At 42.4% G+C, this 18,027-nt stretch overlaps 3 protein-coding genes across 6 annotated transcripts; 1 reads left to right on the forward strand and 2 right to left on the reverse strand.

Annotated features, from left to right (window-relative positions):
- The first annotated feature begins 195 nt into the window (after positions 1-195).
- LOC133893633 (BTB/POZ and MATH domain-containing protein 3-like) lies at positions 196-8,525 on the forward strand. The gene is made up of 4 exons (XM_062334714.1): positions 196-821; positions 1,333-1,681; positions 2,465-2,741; positions 8,018-8,525. The coding sequence occupies exons 1-4, from the start codon at positions 457-459 to the stop codon at positions 8,212-8,214; spliced, it is 1,188 nt and encodes a 395-aa protein (XP_062190698.1). The 5' UTR covers positions 196-456; the 3' UTR covers positions 8,215-8,525.
- Positions 8,526-8,563: 38 nt separating this feature from the next.
- On the reverse strand, positions 8,564-12,804 carry LOC133893632 (transcription factor bHLH155-like). Of its 4 annotated transcripts, none has more exons than XM_062334712.1 (11): positions 12,644-12,804; positions 11,853-12,367; positions 11,375-11,578; positions 11,153-11,231; positions 11,017-11,058; positions 10,847-10,906; positions 9,627-10,613; positions 9,436-9,513; positions 9,242-9,352; positions 9,031-9,108; positions 8,564-8,950 (listed from the first exon to the last, which is right to left on the reverse strand). In XM_062334712.1, exons 2-11 carry the CDS (start codon positions 11,951-11,953, stop codon positions 8,879-8,881), a joined length of 1,812 nt encoding a protein of 603 aa, XP_062190696.1. In that variant the 5' UTR covers positions 11,954-12,367; positions 12,644-12,804; the 3' UTR covers positions 8,564-8,878. The 4 variants fall into 4 exon arrangements, with proteins under 4 accessions (XP_062190696.1, XP_062190694.1, XP_062190695.1 ...); XM_062334710.1 differs by having other exon boundaries at positions 9,031-9,159; XM_062334711.1 differs by lacking the exon at positions 12,644-12,804 and adding an exon at positions 12,543-12,637 and having other exon boundaries at positions 9,031-9,159.
- Positions 12,805-14,649: 1,845 nt separating this feature from the next.
- On the reverse strand, positions 14,650-17,529 carry LOC133893158 (putative pentatricopeptide repeat-containing protein At1g74580). The gene is made up of 2 exons (XM_062334129.1): positions 15,309-17,529; positions 14,650-15,225 (listed from the first exon to the last, which is right to left on the reverse strand). Exon 1 carries the CDS (start codon positions 17,309-17,311, stop codon positions 16,565-16,567), a length of 747 nt encoding a protein of 248 aa, XP_062190113.1. The 5' UTR covers positions 17,312-17,529; the 3' UTR covers positions 14,650-15,225; positions 15,309-16,564.
- Positions 17,530-18,027: the final 498 nt, after the last annotated feature.

Consider the following 18,027-nt stretch of genomic DNA (forward strand, 5'->3'; position numbering starts at 1 on the left):
GGCCTGGTGGTGGTTGACGAGGTGGGAGAAGCCTCGGCCGCGGTGGCGGTGGCGGCGGCGAGGGGCGCGGGGAGGGAGAGGTCGATGATGGGGATGGAGACGCAAGGAGGAACGAGCGGGACGGAGGCGTAGGGGTCTGGGTGGAGGAAGAGCGGCGGCGCTGAGAGGGGAAAAGGAAAGGGGAGCGGGAGCGGGAGGTGGGCCCGACGCCGTTTAGATATATAGAGATAGAGATTAGAGGACCAGGCTGAAGAGAGGAGGACGAAACACCCCTCCCTCCTCTTCCATTGGAGAGACAAGAGAAGAGAGAGCGAGAGAGCGCGCGGCGCGTGGGTGCGACGCGTCCCATCGTCTTGGACCGGCCTGCCTCCTCGCCGGAATCCACCACCACTAACTAACCCCAGCCCTAATTCGCCCTTCCCTAGCTAGGGTTTCCCCTCCTCCCCACCGGATGCGATGGCCCCGCCGCCGTCCTGGTCGCGCTCCGTCACCGAGATCGTGCGGGGCTCCCACCAGTACACCGTCAAGGGCTTCTCCCTCGCCAAGGGCATGGGTCCCGGCCGATACCTCGCCAGCGACACCTTCGCCGTCGGCGGATACCACTGGGCCGTATACCTCTACCCCGACGGCAAGAACCCCGAGGACAACGCCAACTACGTCTCCGTCTTCGTCGCCCTCGCCTCCAACAGCGCCGACGTACGCGCCCTCTTCGAGCTCACCCTCCTCGACCAGTCGGGCCGCGGCCGTCACAAGGTCCACTCCCACTTCGACCGATCCCTCCAGGCCGGCCCATACACGCTCAAGTACAGAGGATCCATGTGGTAAACGCACGCATCCTTCCCGCCTTCATTTCCCAGTTTCAGCTTCTGTCCTTTATTAATTACTTATTTTTGGCTTCTAGATGAAAGGGGCCAACAATTTCAGCTTCATAGACTATTTACGACCAATGACAGTACTGTTAGGTCCAGGTTTCTACCAGTCTGAATATATGTTGAGGGTTATGTCCCACCTGGTGCGTGCTACTTCCTACATTAATTCTGGGGTAAGGTTAAGGAACAAGGAATGCCAGTCGGCAGTGGCAGTTTGGGTTTAGTAATTCAGCGTTGATGTGCAGCAATGGCTCATGGTCTTGTTTGGGTTCCCATTTTTGGCTTGCAAGAAATGGAAGTTGCATTCTAATTAACTCGGCTAGGGTTTATTTACTGTTGGAGCCAGTACCTTCATACTGTACATCATAGTTCCTTCTACTGTTTTCCGCATCTTTCCTTTCTCTGAGTATTTGTATTGTCCGTTTTGCCTCGCAATGGTAATTCCTGTCTCTTTCCTTTTCAGGGGTTACAAACGCTTCTACAGAAGATCAATCTTGGAAACGTCTGATTTTCTGAAGAATGATTGTCTAGTAATGAACTGCACCGTAGGTGTTGTCAAGAACCGTATCGAAACACCAAAGAACATCCAGATTCATGTTCCACCATCTGACATGGGCCATTGCTTCAAGGAGCTCCTCAGACTCGGCATCGGCTGCGACATAACTTTCGAAGTGGGTGATGAGGAAGTCCAGGCACATAAATGGATTCTTGCTGCTCGCTCCCCAGTATTCAAAGCTCAATTCTTTGGTCCTATCGGAAACCCTAACCTACACAGAGTTGTTGTGGAGGATGTGGAACCTGTTGTCTTCAAGGTAATGGCAACATGCAGATCGCAAGACTTTGCAGCATATTTTTTGTTGGGGAATCCTAATGCCTTCTTTGCCGTCTCTACTCTATTCTTATGACACATGTTCTGTGCTGTTGTAGTGTAACTTATATCCGGGCAAATTCACTACTTGAGGGCATATTAAGTTTCAATGTACAATTAGGTGCAATCCTTTTGCTTTGGGTACCAGATAAACATGAAAGATTCCCCCACAAAACTTAGATATCGACATGTAAGTTTTAGCGTTGTAGGATCCTTCGAAGCTTTCAATTTCGAACACAGAAGGTGGTAAAACCATAGAAGTATATCTATATAATAAGATAAGTTTATAGTGCATATTAAATATTAACATGCTTCCCCCTTTCTTTCCTTTTGATTATCATCTGTCCAAATTTTACAATTTTGTTACTCTCAATTGTTAAATATTAACTTAGAAATTTTATATGTAGTTAGAGTAAACTAAGAACTACTTTTATAATTTTTATTTTCATGTTGATTTGGTGCCCAAACCAGAGACGTTTTAATTATGCTCTTGCACTTGATACCTCCTCAACTAAATCACCATAAAATAAGCATCTTTGGTCTCATCGCATATAACAGTCTGGGTCTTTGTTTTGTTAGAACCAATCCAGGTCTGTTTCTGTATCACAGTTTTTCTTAGCTTCTCAAAGTTTTGAACATTTCACTTCGAAAAAAGAAGTCCATGTGTTTCTATTTGATTGAATAAATATTGCCTTATTGTAATGTTACATTTTTCCTCCGAATTCAGGCAATGGTGAACTTCATATACGCTGATGAACTCCCTAGCATTCATGAACTAGCTGGATCTGTCTCGATGGGGACATCAACAGTAGTAGTGCAGCATTTATTGGCAGCGGCTGATAGATATGGTTTGGAGCGGCTACGTCTCCTCTGTGAGGCAAAGCTATGTGATGAACTGACTGCTGAAACAGTTGCAACAACCTTAGCCCTAGCTGAACAGCACCATTGTGCTGAGCTGAAGTCTGCCTGTCTAAAGTTTGCTGCTGTTCGAGAAAATTTGGGAGGTATGACTTTTGTTCTCAGGAATATATGATATGGTATATATGTAGGCTTTTGTTCATGGTACACAGCACTTTGTGTCTTCTGTTGACCAAGTTTTGCGCAGATTTAGGCTAATTTTCTTATAAGTTTTGAGGACTGTATCTGATCATTTAAAGAAAAAGTATTCCCTACTCCTCTGTGATGTTATTGTACTGTAATTGATGGTTCCCCTATGGGTTAGAGAACTTACTTGAAGGGGTTATAATTATAATTTTACTGTTACTCCATAAAATTTCTTCTCCTAGTTTTGATCCAGAGACAGCTACAAGCCAAATAGACAGGAAGGTAGTGTCTGATGCAAGTGTGGTTAACAGATAGTGCATATATTTGGGAAGGAAAGATGCCCTGAAATGCAGGCTAGAATATGCTTAGCTGCAAATAAATGTGCATTATTTACATGTTTAAGGCTTATTTGCTTTTTCAATGATAGGTTGGATTGTACTGCCTTTTATTCACTTATTTCAATGTTGTGATAGAGTGGGTATGGCTTCCTTTTTTGGGCGTTTGTATCTGGCAGTTAGAGTGGTTCTGAGAGTATATATGATACGCATTGTAACCCTTTTCACATTTCAAATAATATAATGTGCATTATTTATATGATGGTGTTAGATTGTACAGAATGTGATAGGATTGGTAGAACATTCATTCCTTTTTTGGGGGAAAAAACATCCTAGTGTCCGAAATGTATGTTGATATTTTGCTCAGGGATTTTAGTGAAGTATCAAGATTGATGAATACATAATGCAATGTAGCATCCATATTCTTCCTTTTAGGAAGCAGTTACCTCGGTATGAAATCTTTTGGAGTGCCTACAGTACAGTTCGTTCTATCTGATGCTAAGAACTCAGAGCTGTAAGTTCCAGAAGTCAGCATCTGTGCCTGCATGTGGTCTGGTGGTTGTCGGTGGGTGACTGGGTGGTCATGCAGGCACACACTCTATGTTACATGGGTGCATGTTTGGTGCTTAATAATTACAGTGTGATCCTGTATCATTCAAAGAATTGATTATGGATTCTAGTTCCAACATAATAATAACCTTTTCCATCATTTTTTTCTTTTAATAATAATCAGTGTTTACACTTCCCTCCTCTCCCCTCTCTGGTGTGGTCACTTTAAATGCTTGCTGAATTGATATCTGATGCCTATATTATTATGCCCCAAATGCTCTTTGGCGAGTTTCTAGAGCAATACCATGAAAACTACCATCACGTTCAGATAATTCAGCTACAAAATTATGGATGGAGCATAATGTCATTGTCACTATTTTATTCTTAGAAATGACTGTTTATAACTTGATGAGTGTTTCTGTGGGACGATACTGTTGCAAGCAGTATGACTGTATAAGAGGATTTGTTATTTATGGACTCTACCTGTGGAAGTTAGCAGTCCATGGATAGGAGCATGTGGAAGTTAGCAGTCCACGTGGCAGAACCATGACTTATGCTATTGGTCTCCTTTTACCGTTATTACTACAACTATATTTACTATTACTAGTACCTTTTTACTTTTTATTTTTCTCATCATCTTTTTTGTTGGATCTAGCCTACCCCAACTTGCTTGGGACTAAAAGGCTTTATTGTTGTTGTTGGACTCTCTAACTGTGGAACTTTATACTTTAGTTGCGTTCACTAAGTCAATACAAATGAAGAAGCATGTTATGATGCATTTGACAACCTACTCTGTTATTGTAATTTGACTGTTTTGAAAAAGATCTGCCCCTACGATAGTTCTTCGCCATGTTAATTGTTAAAGTAAAACAGTTTGATAGCACATTCAATTTTGCAAAAGGTTGTTTGGCGCTCTTTGTGCAGTCAGTAGGCTCCCAATTGTTTGGTAGTTGGTATCAGTGTGCTTTTGCAAATAAAAGATTTATTGTTCAGAGGGTAATTTAATTGTAGACAAGTTATAAGCCATTTAGATTATGATGCACCGATACCGACACGGGGATTCACCATGCTCCCAAATATGCCGATACGGTGACACAGCTATATACTCTAAATAATAGTAATAATAATAATAATAATAATAATAATCAAAGATTGAAAGTAGTTTAGAAGGTGATGAAGTAACCATAAACGCATCAACCAAGTTCAGACATAGAAAGTTTAGTGTTTCAAATAGCCAAGTTCAAACAACCAACAGCAATGCTATGGTTTGCAGCAAAGGTCTATGAATATTGATCGTAGCTAACACCCTCTTTAAAAAAAGGGAATCCCATCTAGTGACCTTTAGTAGTGGCCAACACTCTAGCCAGATCGATTTCGTCCTCTCGAGAAGAGAAGACAGGCGTGCTTGCCTAGATTGTAAGGTGATATCTGGAGAGAGTATTGTCCCTCAACATAAGCTTTTGGTGGCTGACTTCCGCTTCCGGATACGTGTCCAGCGGGATAAGCGCGCTAAAGTCGCTAGAACGAAGTGGTGGAAGCTCAGGGGGGAAGCGGCTCAAGCTTTCAAGGAGAGGGTAATTAAGGAGGGCTCTTGGGAGGAAGGAGGTGATGCAAACAATATGTGGATAAAGATGGCGACTTGCATTCGGAAGGTGGCTTCCGAGGAGTTTGGGGTGACGAGGGGAAGTAGAAGCGAAACGAAAGATACCTGGTGGTGGAACGAGGATGTCCAGAAGGCTATCAAGGAGAAGAAAGAATGTTTCAAACGCCTACACCTGGACAGGAGTGCTGACAACGTAGAGAAGTACAGGGTGGCGAAGAAGACCGCAAAGCGAGCAGTGAGTGAAGCAAGAGGTCGGGCGTATGAGGACCTCTACCAGCGGTTAAACACGAAGGAAGGGGAAAGGGACATCTATAAGATGGCCAAGATCCGTGAGAGGAAGACGAGGGATGTCAACCAAGTCAAATGCATCAAGGATGGGACAGATCGACTTCTGGTGAAGGAAGATGAGATTAAGTTCGACCAGCTGTTCAATGGAGGAGGTGAGAGCTCTTCCATTGAGCTGGACGACTCCTTTGATGATGCCAACAGGCGTTTTGTACGAAGGATTCAGGAGTTTGAGGTCAAGGAGGCTTTAAAAAGGATGAAAGGAGGCAAGACAATGGGCCCTGATGGTATCCCTATTGAGGTGTGGAGATGCCTTGGAGACATAGCAATTGTATGGCTAACTAAGCTTTTCAACCTCATTTTTTGGGCAAACAAGATGCTCGAAGAATGGAGGCGGAGTATATTAGTACCAATCTTCAAGAATAAGGGGGATATTCAAAGTTGTACTAATTACCGTGGGATTAAGCTGATGATCCATACGATGAAGCTATGGGAGAGAGTCATTGAACACCGCTTACGAAGAATGACAAGCGTGACCAAAAATCAGTTTGGTTTCATGCCTGTGAGGTCGACCATGGAAGCTATCTTCTTGGTACGACAACTTATGGAGAGATACAGGGAGCAAAAGAAGGACTTGCATATGGTGTTCATTGACTTAGAGAAGGCCTACGATAAGATACCGCGGAATGTTATGTGGTGGGCCTTGGAGAAGCACAAAGTCCCAACAAAGTATATTACCCTTATCAAGGATATGTACGATAATATTGTGACAAGTGTTCGGACAAGCGATGGTGACACCAATGATTTTCCAATTAGAATAGGACTGCACCAAGGGTCAGCTTTGAGCCCTTATCTTTTTGCTTTGGTGATGGATGAGGTCACAAGGGATATACAAGGTGATATCCCATGGTGTATGCTCTTTGCAGATGATGTGGTGCTAGTCGACGATAGTCGGACGGGGGTAAATGGAAAGTTAGAGCTGTGGAGACAGACCTTGGAGTCGAAGGGTTTTAGGCTTAGTAGAACTAAAACTGAGTACATGAGGTGCGATTTTAGTACTACTAGGCACGAGGAGGATGAGGTTTGCCTTGACGGACAGGTGATACCTCAGAAAGATACCTTTCGATATTTGGGGTCGATGCTGCAGAAGGATGGTGAAATCGATGAAGATGTGAGCCATCGAATCAAAGCTGGATGGATGAAGTGGCGCCAAGCTTCCGGCGTCCTCTGCGACAAGAGAGTACCACAGAAGCTAAAAGGCAGGTTCTATAGGACGGCAATTAGACCTACGATGTTGTATGGCGCAGAATGTTGGCCAACTAAAAGGCAACATGTCCAACGGTTGAGTGTAGCGGAGATGCGCATGCTGAGATGGATGTGTGGCCACACAAGAAAGGATCGGGTTCGGAATGATGACATACGTGATAGAGTTGGTGTAGCACCAATTGAAGAGAAGCTTGTCCAACATCGTTTGAGATGGTTTGTGCATATACAACGCAGGCCCTCAGAAGCGCCTGTACATAGCGGAAGAATAAAGCGTGCGGATAATGTCAAGAGAGGTCGAGGTAGACCAAACTTGACATGGGAGGAGTCTGTAAAGAGGGATCTGAAAGACTGGAATATCACCAAAGAACTAGCCATAGACAGGGGTGCGTGGAAGTTAGCTATCCACGTGCCAGAGCCATGACTAGACTTACAAGATCTTATGGGTTTCATCTCTAGCCTACCCCAACTTGTTTGGGACTGAAAGGCTTTGTTGTTGTTGTTGTTGTTGTTGATTGAAAGACAAGCCTGTGAATATACAGAACGAAAATTAGTTGAATCGCAGCTGGTCAGTTGTATACAAATTAAAACAATGCATTCAAGTCGAGTTCAAACCTGCAGAATGAAACATTCTTGCAATTATAGCATCCAACTGATTACGGAGATCCATGGCCCAAGCTTTCTCTAATGGTGAAATAGCTCCCCTGCGCTTCCTTGTTGACATGTCCATGCTTTGATGAAGCAACACTACCAGGAAGTCACCGATCACCGGAGGGGACAATCCGTCAATTAATCAAGGGGCAAAGTCAATTCGAGGAAGAGCAGAGGTGGCGTGTGGATACAAGGAGGGAGGGTAGGGGTAGGGTTATCGAGGGAGGGGTGGCTTGGTGGGCTGTGGGCCGTGTCACAGAATTGTCTGTTAATAAAATTCTTTATTTTTGAGGTATAATTACCCGATACGTTTCAGCGACATGTCGGTGTCAGACACCAATATGGCACCAAAGTGGAGTGTATGTGCATCATAGCATTTAGATGCCTCCTTTAGAGACCTTTGTTTGATGTGGTTGTATGATTAGTCTATTACTCGGTTGGGCCTGTAGTTATGTATTCAGTTGTTTTGTGACGCCTGCATTTTATTACTAAGTTGTCTTGTCTGCTGGAGTTCTCATGTTCTGCTGTTGCTTTTGTTGTTTTGCTGCAGCTGTCATGGATACTGAAGGGTTTAATTACTTGGAGGAGACATGTCCATCCCTACTATCTGACTTGTTAGCAACTGTGGCAGTAGTGGACGATGATCCTTCATCAGTTAACCGAAAAAGGGGAGTTGATGGTAACGAAGATGCAAATCCAGTGGAAAGTGTTGAGGCTGGTGAAAGGCGCACCCGGAGGAGGGTTTAGCTAGCTAGCTGTCAACTAATGTAGATTCATGCCGCCACTCTATGCTTTCCCGTGATCTGTATGCTATGGTGGGAGTTATGTCAAGTGCTTTGGTTGGCAAAGGTTTGATTTGGACTCCAGAGGCTTGTGAATAATCAGTTTCTTATGCTGATAATTTTGTTTTGCAGCAGTAGAAATTGTAAATGTGTTGTGGGCATGAAAAATGGATGGTGCCAAGAAAGATTTGACGTTTGCCACTCCTCTAAACAAAATGTAGGATGAAAAAGATTGCCATGTTTAGATGCTCAGCTCTGCTGACTTGATGAGCTGAAGTGATTTCCTTTGGTATTCACCGATGATGACAGACTGATCATTGAACAAACTATTTTATTTACAGTCTTGTGATGTAGCTTCATCATATCATACATTCCAGTCTTGTGATGTAAGTACAACCACTGTTTTATTTACAGCACAACGAGCAAAGCCTCGCTTGCTTACATTTCTAGAATAGAAAAAGTTTTGTTACGGCAACTCCTGTACATAGCGTTCGTTATCCAATAAACCACAAACATTAATTCCAAGGAAGAATCAATCAGGTGGCCAACTTGTTTTGAGCGTAGTGATGCTACTGATAACAAGCCATGCTAGATCGATTCGATTGCTGAAACACTGGAATGGATTTGTTTCATCTCCTCCGGTGCAAGAGATGCATCAGTGGGCACAGAATCTGCATCTGGTTGAAACCTTGCGATGAAGCCTGCTTGCGAATAATGAGATGAGATGAGATTCTTACAGGGGTGCATTCTAGCTAGCAGGATCTTGGAATGACGCACGTACCTCGATGACAAAGCGAGCCCAATGGTTGTCATCAGAGCGACGCTCCAGCACTCCTTTGAGCATGCTCACCTCAAGGCCCTTCAACACATTCGCCATCTCAACAAAGACTTCGTAGTCCTCGCACAACATCTGGATGCAAATTTTTTTCTTTTTTTCTTTTTTAAGAGAAGAAAAACAACCATGAATGCATGAATGAATGAATGAATGATACCTCGATGAGCAGATGACCAGGCTGATCAAGCTCTTCAACTCTCAGAGGGCACCTCTCAAGTTGCTTCTTGCTCTCATCACTGGATTCCTCCTCCTCCAATGCATTCTCAATCTGTTTCGGTGTTGTCACCATGGAAATTATTAAAGCATGACACTGGTGGAAATACAATCCCATCAAATCTTTCTCAAGCTTACCTTTTCAGCTCTCTCGGATACACTTTGAAGGAACAGCATGTACATTATGGTTTTGTCCAATAGTGCATCGATGCTGCACTGTATATGCAAGAATATGTATGTAATTAGCACTTGCCACCTTACCTTTTGTGGCATACAATCAAACACAATTTAAGGAAAGATGGTTAGAAATCAAATGTTAGAAGCTGAACCTTTGATGCGTTTGGAATGAGCTCCCTCAACTCCTCCATCCTATCTTGGATCAGCTGTCTGTCTCTCGGTCGTTGCCTTTGGTGCTCAATTTTTCTGCATCTTCTTTTGATCTCTGCTGAATTTATCATGTGTGTATATTCTTCAACCGTACGACCTCTGCATTCCTCACTTATGGTCTTGTTGATTTCTGTAGGCAATTTATCAGTCATTGCAGAACCCATGAAGCCTTCATTCATGGAGATAGGTGAAAGTTCTTGACCACCTGGGAGAAGATTAACTGACAATTCATGCTGCCTTAAGGCATGATTTTCTTTCTTAATTTGTATCTCGCATGAATCTGGAGAATCAGTTGGCCCAGGAGATTCACCATTTGCATTATGACAAATTTGGTCGACTATAGTATCTGGTAACAATTCTGCATAACTGTTGGTTTCAAGCTGCAAGTAAGGATCGGCATTGTTGTTGCCATTCACTTGAAGGAGAGCATGGCCTGTATGTTCTTGTTGTCTTTTCAACCTACCACTCTGAATGAACACTCCCTCGAGATCTTGGTCGAACTCTGAATGAATTGAAGAATTTGAAACCAGGACATCATCATTTTGAACAATAGTGCTTCCATGAGTATGCTCTTGATATTCACGTGTCATATCTGTCAGGTTAAAGCCATCGATACTTTCGTACTCCCAGGGTCCATTGGGGCGACCCGTTAGACCTGTTCTGTAAGCGCCTGTGGTGACATCTTCTGATACCGGAAACTCCGGCATAGTGAAGGGATGTGGTAGATTAAGGTGATCAACAGTCAAGAACTGAGCAGAACTCTCGATCGCATCAATAAAGTCATGGACGTCTGGAGGATCTGCAATAGGTTGCTTCAAAGTATTTGAGTAGCCAGACCCGGTGGCTAAAGAGTTGTGATAGATTGAGGTATCGTAAAGCTCATGGAACAAATCCTTGATGAGTGCCACCAGTGCTGAACTTTCGAAAACCTGAAGGATGCAACGATGTTATGAAGATATAAACCCTGTGGCTGGCAGACATAGATGAAGAGCTTTAAGCCCTTCAACATATTGTTTCTTACAGTCGTCCAACCATAACCTCTTCAAGGCTCAACCACTATTAATGGTTCAGGATTCTCCAACCATTCTATTCCTCTCCTCTTAATAGCAAAATGCCGCAAGACAAAACGTGAATTATTAAATATTAATCAAGATGAACATACCATATCTAAAGAGCCCAGTTGAAGAACCCCGTGAGGGATCACCGGTACAAGCAGAACTGACTACAGGTAAGAAATGCTAGTTATCAGCTTGGCCAAGCATATGTTGGAAGCGCTGCTGCTTAATATAGACATACATTGTCAGTGGATAACTGAAAATATAAGTTTCTTACCTTGATTCCTGCTGCAAATTGAAGATGCCAGTCATGGTGATGCTGAAAAGTAAAGTTGCTGAAACCACATCCCGTGCTATGCAAGTTGAATATTACATGAGTTGTGGACTGGTCTGGTAACTGTAAATTAACTCACCTTATATAAAGATGTTGAACAAAGCTCATTAGCAGAAATCCAGCAATGTTGTCCTGTAAGCGCTACTTTACCAATAATCCTGTCAAAGTTGAAAATATTACAGGCTGCAGCTCACCAAAGAAAGAAACTGACAATAATCACAGACATTGAAAGTATGTTAATCACAAACAATTGCATCTAACGTTAACTAAAAGAATTTGAGTAGTATGAGAGCATGCTTACTCTTCTCCAAGAGGGTAAGAATTGCTAGACATTCTCAACAATGCTCTCTCGATGCGGCAAAACGGATAGATTTGGTACTGGCCATTGTTGCAGCAAGAGGACAATATTATCTGATTCTTACTAACAATGGAGCCAGCACAAAGATCTCCCATTTGGCTGTCTTTTATCGCCTTATTAACATAGCTGTCGCCCCAAGTCAAGATCCTGCAAATGTATTTGCCAATTACGAAAGAGTAAAATGATGACATGTTATAAGAAAGATCACCGACAGAAAATTCTTATTAGCTCTCATGAAATCGTAGCATCTCTAGTGACAGTCATGACTTATAAGCCACGAAAAGTTAATAGAACGAACTTGAGTATAGTGTGGTAAAATCATTGACTTAATGCAAGAATCAGTATTATTTTATTTTCTTTGAATTCTTGTATTGTGCTACCAGAGAAGCAAGGAATCTAGCTAACAACCAATACGACTTACCCGCTCGTCTCGCTTTTGAATGACCAGAAAACAGCATACTTCCATAGACCATCAGAACACAAGCCTTGTAACAATGGTGTGAGATGTGTGCTCATCCCCATGTGCCCACAGCCAGCTTTCACAAGGATGGAGAGGTGCTAACTGCAGCGATAAGATGCTCGACCGGCTTGCTTCCACCGCAGACAAGCTCGCCGCTTGATCAGTTGGCCCAAGAAACCCAGAAGCAAAACTCCCATAACTCTCCTAAGCCTCCTTCCCTCAGTCCCTCCCCCACTGAATCTCCTTGCAAGACTAATTGCAAGAAGCTCAAGAATTGCAACCTAGGAACACAAGTATCTTGGACTTTCTGCAGGTGGTTTCCATCACAGTCTGGCAAAACTTTGAGCCAACTGTGTTCAGCACAATATTGGCCTCCAACGAATTCAGTGACCGGGCTTATGTTCAAGAGGTAACATCTTGACAGCAGCTCCTGGAGTCTGTTTTGAACGCAAGGCTTTGTGCCCCAAGGTCCGGTACTGCAGATTTATATATAATTCAGATATCAGAAGACATAACCACAAAATAACTCACAAAATTAAAAAAGTTCAGTGCGAAAAGAGCAAAGCCAGCTCGCGCTCTATACATTTGAGATTCCGTTTTATTCCCCCAACAACAGAAAAAGGAATGAATGAAAAATGAGGGGTGAAATACCACAATAACAAACAATCTGACGTTAAAGAAACAAGAAAAGTAAGTCAACAAGAGATCCGCAAGAAAAGGCTCGATTGTAGCTGACAAGGTTTTAATCGGACCTGAGACTCTTATATGATCGATCTGAAGAAGAAGCAGATGAGAGAGGAGAGGAGACCAGAGGTGGCACCAATGAAAGCTCAGCTGAGCAGGAGGGCGGTTGGGTTCTTTCGCTGGTCCCTTTAACTCTAGTGAACAGCCCTGGAGGGGTGCAAACGGGGCGGGCGCCCCGGCCCCCCAAAATCCAGAGGCTCTCCCATACCGTATTTCAGTGGTGCATGGGTATTGATTTTTTATTATGGTTAATTCTTTTTACAAGCTAAGAAGACTATTGAAGTTAATTACTTTTTTTAATAGTTGATATGGTAAATATTTTATTGAAAACTAGATTCGAAGAACTCTAAGCATTCAAAAGTATATTTGAGTTTTTACTAGCTCGACAACCTTAAGTCATTGGATGACATTGAACTGAAATATTATCGTGTTAAATTTGTAAATATTTTATCTCTAGATGGTTCATATGATGTTGAGTTAAATGATCTAATGTCTGAGTTAAGAGTTATGCAATAGACTTTACTAGATAGACCAATGTCTTTTATGAAGATTTTTTATATGTCGGCGAAGCAGATTGTTATCATAATATTTCTATTACTTATTGAATCTTATTTACTGTATATGTAACTATAGTGTCAGCTGGAAGAAGCTTTTCAAAGTTGAAATTATTGAAGAACTATTCGATGTTCATAATGTCTCAAGAAAAATTAAATAGTTTGACAACTTTATGCAATCAGAAGAAATTGCTAGATGAGATTGATGTTGATACCATCATAAATGAATTCACATCTAGAAATGTTAGAATAAATTATTTAAGACGATCTCTAGAAATTGTTTGAGGTAAGTGTTGTTTTTTTATATACTTTAAGTGTTTTTCAGAAACAATTTTTTTAATACACCGAATATTATCTTTACAATTTATATATTAATTAATTTTTTATGTTTCAATTCAATAAGGGATCGTTTTTAGTTTCGTCCTGGCCATTAAAATCTCAGAACCAGCCAGAACAATTTACTGCCAATCAAACATCTCCTGTGAATATGAATATTGCTCCTGACGCAGAGAGGAGAAAATAATTTTCAAAGGAGCTGATCTTACGACATCTTCAACCGATTTCCTTTATCTCATTCGATAATATTTATTTCATTCCAAGATATCAAGGAAGGAGCTGCGCCTTTGGAATGATTGACAAGCTACCAATATACCACCTATTGTTCAAGTTGTTCCATTCCATGACGTCAGTCAGCAGTTCAGCAGTTGCAGATCCCAGGCAACGTGGCAAGAGGTGAATCAAGTAATAACAAGTTGAATATATGCTCCATTATAAAGTTGGTTTGTTGTCGAATCCAAACTTACAACAAGTCAACACATTACTATATTGGTTCTTGATTTTTTTGTGAAATAAGTGAAGTGCTTCCGTCACCAAAGTAGTCTATATCAGTGCCATCAGTGTTGTGCTTGGACAACCCCATGTTGCATACCCGTCTCAGTGTTGTGATTGGACAAGCAACGTAGGTGATCGAGCTATGGTGGTTCATTATATAATGGTGCCCTGCTCTGAGATAGCCTAGGTGAGTCGTAAGAATACAAGCAAGGCGCACAACAGACGTAAGAATGCATCTCTCTTTTCTCCGGGCATGACAAAAGCTGATAAGGATCGTGCTGAGCATGGCCGGGCAGGCATGGAAAACGTCAATAAAATGAAAGCTTCGATGATTCGATTCTCCCTGCCTGGTACATGTAGTTTGTTTCTGTTGATTCAGTCTTGTACTCTTGTGGTTCAGTTGGTCCACTCATATCAAAACTAGTATTTCTGGACTGCCGAAGGAGTAAGCCTATGGCATAAATTAGTTTTTCAACTCCTCGCAAAAAAATATATATATAATTCTTCAACTGGCAGAAAAATATATTATCTGATGCTGAAAGCTGTTGAATATATATTACTTGTCGGTATCGAATTAGGATTTGGGCGACTCTTGAATGCCGTTTCAAACAGGCCAAACTATCAACAAGTAGATTGCAGATACATACCGCTCCCTCTAATTGCAAATACATGTCATCCTAGACTCGATGTGCAACAATATTACAGGCATAACTAAGTGTTATCATGACTAGTAAGCCAGAGATGCTTCTAGCTAAACATTGGTTACATAAAGCAAATCAATGGAACAACTTTACAGTGAGATGTATCACTCGATCCTGTGACAGCCAGGTCGAGACTAGAGAACACCGATGCTTGGTTGCAGTAGAGCCTTGGCAATTCACTTCATGATCTTGCCTCAACCTCCTTCCCAAGCTCAGTGCTTCTATCTCGGAAATACTGATGATGACGAACATAAGGATGCCTCTCATCCTTCTTAATTGAACGGTGAACCTCTTGCCTCCCCACCCCCCAAAAAAGAACAAACGGACAAAGAAAAACAGATACAAGGATCTTCTTGAAAAGCAAGAACAATTTCAAGAACATCACGATTTGTTTCTTTGATAATTAGCCAAAGAACCCTATACAGAAGTAAAGCACCGACCTCGTAAAAACATATACAAGCACCAACAACAGGAGGGAGGTAGTTCAGAATCTTGACACATGTTCTAGAAAGCATAAGGACAAATTTAATCAGAGCCTTATAATATGCTGTATTTTTTTATGTCTATAGAACATAAAAGAAACTTACAAATGTTTTTGAGCATGTATTTTGTAATTTACAGAGTAACTAACAATGCCACTCAAATATTTACGTATAGTGGAACTGCGTTCAAATAAGTGGATAGATGAGGATGAGGGCACTATCCATGAAATATGCGGAGCTTAAGCAAGTCAAAGGAAAGAGCAAAATTACTCACAATTCCACCAACATCTCTTATGAATAATGTGCGCCTTTTAAAATCGACTTTAAATACTGCAGTACCTGTCAACAGCAACTGCATAGAGTAGAGCCATTTCTCAGACATTCAGAATTAAAAGGAATTGTAGCTAACCTGACATACTCTATAGAGTACTCCCTCCGTTCGTAAATGTATGACATTTTGGACATCCATATGACTCCAATATACAAACTTTAACCACTACTTTTTATATAAAAATGATAACAAAAAAATGTAAATTCACGATATTATGAAAATAATTTTCACGACAAATCTAATGATACTAGGTCCATATGACCAATCCAAAGAGTTATTCTTTGACTACACATTTTCTTGGATGTCATACATTTACAATTGGAGGGAGTATAATAATGATGTAGCTCCTTATCATTATCTTGAACTGCCACGGGCCTTCATAACGTCAAACCTTTGTATTCCTGCATTTAGGGACAGATGGTCTCAATATTCTGATCACAGAAGCCCTGAAGCAACAATGTACAGCTGCATACAGAAATCTGGACAACTCAACTAATAGCATAAGCACATCTTATGCTTGGATGCATCAAAACTGTATTGGCTTAATGAGTTCATTTTTCACTGATGTTCTGAAGAAACCATATTAAACATATTTTGTCTTTCGAGCTTTTCTAGTTAATTTGTTATCTCTCTCACTCCTTCATGCAGAACTTCGTAAGTAGGGTAACTAATGTGTCCCTTCCTCATCAAGTCCTCAACAAGTATCTTCGGTGCAGCAACCTCAGGAACTACTCCAATTCTCATCATGATGTGAATAATAGCAACAACTTCAGAAATCCGATGGTTCACTGCAAGTGAATTTATTACACGGCCAAAAGTTGCCATCGATGGAACAAAACCCTTGTTTATCATTTCTACCAGATGCACATACGCACGGTCAACATTCGCAGCCTTACATGACCCATCAATTAGAACACGATAAGTATATGAATCAGGTGTATATCCCTTGCTGACCATTTCATCAAAAATCTTTTCAGCCATTTGCATCTTCAGCTTACTTGAATATGCACCCATCAGGATATTGAAAGTGTCAGCTGTTGAAAGTGTACCCTTTCTCATCCAACTTCTGAAACAGTAGGTACGCTCCATCAAGATCACCATTCCTACAGAATCCATGAATCGGTGTGTTGAAACTAACTGCATCAGGAACTAACCCTTCTTGACTCATCCTCACTATTACCACAGAAGCCTCTTCCAGTTTATTGATCTTGCAAAAATTCTCTATCAGTATGTTTGGCGTAATAGCATTTGGTCGGCATCCTTTAAGGATCATCTCTTCGAATGTTTCGTTGACATCCTTAGCCTTGCCAGCTTTGCAGAGACCATTTGGAACGGAGTTGTATGTGATAGCATCTGGGGTGATGCCATATGTCCACATCCTTTCAACAAGCTGAAGTGCACTATCCAGCCTCAATCTCTTGCAGTGCGCGTCAATCAATGTGTTGAAGGTAAACACATCCGGAAGGTATCCTTTCACAATGGCATCTTTCTGGACCTTGGACTCCTTACAAAGTCCGCGTATCAATGTGTTGTAAGTTACAACATCTGGCTCGATGTAGGCGTCCATCACCTCCACGAGTGCAACATCCTCACCCAACCTGCCGCCTTCGCAGAGCCCCCGGATCCATATATTGTAGGTGAACTTGTTCACCGACATCCCCCGCTTGAGGACCTTGGCTACAAGTGCGCCGGACTCCATGATATCCCCTTTGTGGCAAAGAGCGTGCAAAACCTTGTTGAAAGTAGCAACGTTAGGGAAGACATGCCTACCGAGCATTTCATCGAACAGGTTCCGTGTCCATGGGCATAGGCGACCGCTCTGGCATCACAGCCACGGTCCGGCAACGTGCGCAAGAGGCGCAATGCGACATGGGGGCGGCCAGTCAGGCAGAAGGACTTGAGGCGGATGGTGTGGGTGCGTACGTCAGGGGCGACGACGGTGGCGGCATCATAGCATTCCATTCCATTTCAGTCCAGTCCTCTGCTTCTGCTTCTGCTTCTGCTTCTGCCTCTATTTGCTCACAATCACAACTGGACTAGTAAATAAATAAATTACAACAAGGGAGGGAGGGAGGGAGGGAAGGGGGCTATTTCGCAAAATATCCAGATATGGGTCGCAATGCACAAATAGTTGTATGGCCCACCAGTTTATCGGCCCGTCTCATTAGCTCTTGGACTTCGTAGCCCATCCAGGGATTTCCTATGAACCGAGTGCAGCGGGAGCGGGAATGCGAGACCAACTATTTTTGAGATTCGCGCATGGGGAAGGGGGTACTCTAATTTTCTCTTCTCCTCTCAACGGACGAGCTCACCCAAGCCCTAGCTCCATCGAAAAGGTTAGGAGTTAGGGTTCTGAGTTTCAGGGGCCTCCTCTCCCCCGACTATAGAAGCTGAGAGGCAGGCTAGACTGGCAAAGGCGACAGTTGGTGTAAGAGCCGACTATGGAGGAACGATGGTGTGCAGGGTCGAGACTTGAGAATCACAGACGACACT

Source organism: Phragmites australis, chromosome 15, assembly GCF_958298935.1.
Source record: "Phragmites australis chromosome 15, lpPhrAust1.1, whole genome shotgun sequence".
In the NCBI taxonomy this organism is placed as follows: domain Eukaryota; kingdom Viridiplantae; phylum Streptophyta; class Magnoliopsida; order Poales; family Poaceae; genus Phragmites; species Phragmites australis.